This window comes from Metopolophium dirhodum, chromosome 3 (genome assembly GCF_019925205.1).
Source record: "Metopolophium dirhodum isolate CAU chromosome 3, ASM1992520v1, whole genome shotgun sequence".
Lineage (NCBI taxonomy): Eukaryota > Metazoa > Arthropoda > Insecta > Hemiptera > Aphididae > Metopolophium > Metopolophium dirhodum.
Genome location: NC_083562.1, coordinates 2460672 through 2465620, shown reverse-complemented (window position 1 = coordinate 2465620; position 4949 = coordinate 2460672). Strand labels below are relative to the sequence as shown.

The window sequence follows — 4949 nt, the reverse complement described above, 5'->3', positions numbered from 1 at the left end:
ACTGGTAAGTGAGTAATATACTGATATGTAAATAATATATTAACATATTACATGAAACTTTATGAAAGTTTATTATAGAGGAATAAAGTCGGTAAATAAAACCATAGAACAATGATAAAACCTAATCCCGCCGTCGCGGATTTTTTTTGACCCAACGTTTGGCGGAATATTTTATTTTCGGCTGCCTACACTGTCGCCGTTCCAGGCTTACGTCATTTTTCGCCCTTCTTATCACGCTTATCATCAATCGGTGGCACGGAAAGCGATCGAATTAACAATAGGTACCTAATTTTAATTAATAAAAGGACGTCAGTGCCGAGTACGTCACTCGTCGGGGCCGATCCAAGTTTTTTACCACTCCGCAGTTGTCTCAGTTTATCGGCCACGGTATTTTTTATTGAAATACCATTAATTCCCGAGCGTGTTGTTTCATTTCTCGCCCGATTAACGACAACGATGACGATATCCCTACACGATAAACGTGTAGCGATCGTCATACTGCAGTACAATTGTTACTGTTGGACTTCGGACGTCGTGTCGTCCCGTTTCAAACGCGTGTTTAATTGGTGATTGTTGTTATTGTTGTTAACAACACCGACACGCGGCGGCCGCCCGGGTTCGCGTAATCGACGATTGCCGCAGTGCGCAATAAATAACAGCCTCTAATAATCGCTATTAATTAAGTGTTCACGCGTAACGCGTTCGTTTTCCCTTCCGCCGTGCCGTTCGTTTGTTTTGTTTATTTCGTATTTATTGTTCGCAGTCCCACGTAAGTCGTAGGCAGTGGGGAACTACGCGCAACCAGTCCGCCCGAATCGCACGCACAGCCCCCCCGTCCACACCGCGTTCGGTCGCGTAAAACCGTATAAATATTTCCGCTCGTCGGCGAACGGGCACCAGTGTCAGTCGACGGTTGTTCATAGTCGCAAACGACAACGAGTGTAAAGGTATTCTTCAAGTTGTGTGTTTTCGTTGTATGGGTGAGTGTCTACCACTTTAATAATAATAATAATTAATTAGGTATATCATATATTATGTTGTACAATATTTGTAGCCCAATACCACCATAGACGTATTACGTTATACGTCTACGGCTAATAATACGCTCAAGACGTGACGGTGCGACGCGTCGTTTGTAAAATTATAATTGTTATGGTTTCGCCGTGCTCGGCATACCGAAATAATATTATGATAACATTTGGTACTGTACGACGTTGACCACCGTGATGACTATATAAATACGTGTAATGACATACCTCATTACCGACCTGCGTGTGTACAGACACTAGACTATAGAGTCACACACTCGCATTGAATCGCGTAGGCGCCAAGTGGTTTTATTATTTCCGTACGTTTTTACCACGTCCTACTACTCGCACCGATACCAGCTCGTCCGTCCCGTTTCGGTACCGACCTATTCCAGTGACCGTGTGTAAAAATATTAATATTCGTGATAATATTATACCCAACAACTATTACGATAGACATATTGTAGGTACAATGAATATTATGCATTAACGTATCGCGGTCACGGACGTACATACTGGGCTGTGTGAATGTTCCCACCCGTATTTCATCCGCGGAACGACGATGGGACTGTGGAAGAGTGAGTTCGAAATTCCTTGGCCCAGTTATTATAATATAATATGTTTCAATCTTTGGCCACGATATTATTCTTAAATCGCGATCTCGTACTTTCCAGTGCCGTCCCCGGTGTCCACTACAACTACACCGTCCCGATCGATTCTTGTGTGCACGCCTTTCGATTTTATTAATTTATATTATAATAATGACGCATCGTCGTGTCAAATCGCCGAGTTTATCGATTTTATTTCATTGAATTCGACCAGTGCCCACACCACCGACGGTATTATAGGATCATTGCTGCAATTTCCAGTTGGTAATTACCAACTTATCCCGAGCTGCTGGTTTCGAAACTGTGGTGTGTCAAAACGATTATGTGATAAAAGAAACAATTTATTACGTTTACGATTTTCTATTACTAATTATTTACTATCAATCGTGTATTATACGCTTCGTGTAGTCATCACCGTTGATTTAACTCGATTCAAGTATACTTATCAATGATATTACGCATCATTGGTGTATTATGAATAAATTATCATAAAAAGAAATATCGGTCAGAGTATTAAATTTCATTAGTCTATGGAGATTTGTTATCGTCTTGAGTTGTAGTTGGAATTTAATCGCGTTTCGTCTTGAATTTTTTTTATAGAGATATCGCCATAACAGAGGTTATTGCCGTCTTTATTTTGTACGAAAGAAATATTAACAAAAATTTCAGTTTTTAATACATAATCATTTATAAGTGAACAATAATAGGTATATTATGTATATAACTTTGTTTAATATTTTAATGAATCACACGTTATTAATAGATTTATGAGTGGTTCCCATACATTTTCAGTTAATCTCGATTATTTGTTAATTGTTAACTATAATTTATTCATTATAATTACGTTATTACGTATCTGGTTCAGACGTGAACAAATTATGTTTCTGAAATTCATTTTTTTGTTCTGCTGATTTAGCATTACGTCATTACATTGTACTCCTCGTTTCATTATATTCTGTTTACAAAGCATTTTTTTTAACTAAAATGTATAATAATATGCATCGTACTATAGGCAACACTGTTAAATGTGAAAAACAATTTATTGATTTTCTATATTCAATTTATTATTTGAATTTAATTTATTGTAGGTATTATATAAAAATTATAAAATATAGATGCAATAATAATTTATATAATTAATTACATAATACGTATTATTTTTTATAAATGTTTTTATTAAACATTTAATATTTACGAAGTCAAAATAATTTAATTATTGGAAGTATTATTGAGTGTTATGTAGGTAACAAACAATGTAAGACAGTTTTATGAATACAAAAATATCTATACTACTATTGTTGTTCACTTTTATACTATTTTTTAATCCAAATTTTGAGCATTATTATTATTCTTTTATTCCTATGATATATAGACAGGTTAGAATAGTTCAGGCGTTAGTTTGTTTCACTATTAATTTCTAAAAATACATTCATATAAATTATATTGATAATTTAATTAGGTTAGTAACTTAAATTCTGTGTGCATCTTAACATTTATTTTATTTATGTTTAAAGAGCGTGAGAAAAAATTACTAGAAGTAGAAGGGCCTGTTGGCGCTGCAGAAGACAGCTGCTACAGGGATGAATCCAGCTACATACCAACAGTCGGTAGATGGGGAAACGAATGGCCGAGTTGACTCGAAACCCGGCCTTCTCCTGACAACCACAACAATGACGACGAGTATACATTTTGGCTGAACTATGGCCAGAAGGCGGCCGACTGGCCAATTGGTCAGCCCGTGCCCTTGCCGAAATGGGGTAGTTCAAGGCCACCTCTTACGGTCAGCTCGATTGAGGAATATGAAGAGCTGACCAGACAATTTGAAAATGAAGTACAGATTTTACTTCAGGCATATAATTATGATTCAACAACAAACTTCATCAAGTAAATAAAATATAAACATAATGTACTTACAATATCAGAACTTTAATTATACTTATATTTTAGATTTTATAATGAATACAAAAATGGAAAATGTGATTCCTTGGAGAACTTCTTTAGGGAATATAAACCACCATTAACTAAAAATGCAAATACCTGTGTTGGACTTGGTTTATTATTGATTGGGAAATTAGCATTGTTGGAAAACAAATTTCCTGGTGTTAAAAATAGTCTTTATTTAGTATCTTGTGAGGAATCTATAGAGGTTAGTTTCACTTGGTGCTAATTGTAAATATATACATTTCTTCTAAAAAACTTACATTTTTTTTTTCTAATTTTTAGAGTCATGAGGGATACATAAGTAATGACTACCCAGACCCATGGGTAAGTGATAAAGAACATGTTATGGTTGCTATGCAAATTGAAATCAACGGTCGTGGTGGTGTGATATTGCTGGATCCAGGTTATCAAATTGGTAGAGTCATAACTGTAATGATTGATCAACAATATCCTCATACTGGTAAATATTTTCATAAATAATATCTATTATTTATTTTAACTTATATCATGTTTTATTTATTAGGTCGTTTTGTGCCGTCATCTTGTCCGCAAAAAGAGTACTGTTATCAAACAATGGTTGGTGAAAAGTATGTGCAATGGTCTGTATGGAATGGATCACCAAAACCAGAAACCAACCTGGTATATATAGGGGCGTCTTATCATTCACCGGTGTCTGTCACCGAACGTCGAAATTTAGTTTACAACTTTAGAAGCTTATTGGCCACCGATAGAAAAGGTCACTTGTTGGCTGGTGTCTATTTTAAAGCAGCACTACAGTCCACATTCACATTGTTTTGCGATGATGACCAGGATTCAACAATTAAACACCGAATTAAAGTTCCATCTGCTAAATTTATTACTTTAAATGTAAAGAAAACTAAATTTGTTGTTAAATTGTATTATTTTTATTTAAATTTTAATATTTTTTTAGGAAGTTGACAACGATGTCGAGAAGATATTAGATACATGTAGTAAACATCTTAAGATGACTAAGGTTCAGTTTTGTAATGTATTATCTGCACTAGCAAAAATATTAGAAGACAAAGATTTTCTCGATCAAATGTGCAAAATTAACGATGATATATACAAACTGGGAGTTGATGAAAATAACAATAATGAAGGCGCTAATAATTATAATTTATCCGGTTAATTTAGCATTCACAATTATATAAAAAAATTTTTTTCTTTTAAATATTTTACTAAATTATAATTTTCATAAGTGTTATTAGATAGAATATTTTCTAGTTAAATATTATACAGTAATTTTTTTTTTCATTATATTATTATTTAAGAACTAGACATTTTAGTTGTACTTACGGACATGGATAAAAATTTGATGTGAAAATAAATATTTTTTTTTGTTTGAACAAAT

The 4949-nt window shown here is 34.1% G+C and overlaps 1 protein-coding gene across 1 annotated transcript; it reads left to right on the top strand.

Moving 5' to 3' along the window:
• Window positions 1–3140: 3140 nt before the first annotated feature.
• On the top strand, window positions 3141–4948 carry LOC132942138 (uncharacterized). The gene is made up of 6 exons (XM_061010447.1): window positions 3141–3239; window positions 3282–3520; window positions 3584–3782; window positions 3860–4037; window positions 4101–4444; window positions 4509–4948. Exons 1-6 carry the CDS (start codon window positions 3141–3143, stop codon window positions 4725–4727), a joined length of 1278 nt encoding a protein of 425 aa, XP_060866430.1. The 3' UTR covers window positions 4728–4948.
• Window position 4949: the final 1 nt, after the last annotated feature.

What these genes read in the sequence shown, in the direction of transcription:
- LOC132942138 (XM_061010447.1), top strand. Translation starts at nt 3,141, where the DNA reads ATGTTTAAAGAGCGTGAGAAAAAATTACTAGAAGTAGAAGGGCCTGTT. An exon ending in AATCCAGCTACATACCAACA is followed by an intron (nt 3,240 to 3,281) that starts GTCGGTAGATGG and finishes TGACTCGAAACC; the next exon opens with CGGCCTTCTCCTGACAACCA. An exon ending in CTTGTGAGGAATCTATAGAG is followed by an intron (nt 3,783 to 3,859) that starts GTTAGTTTCACT and finishes TCTAATTTTTAG; the next exon opens with AGTCATGAGGGATACATAAG.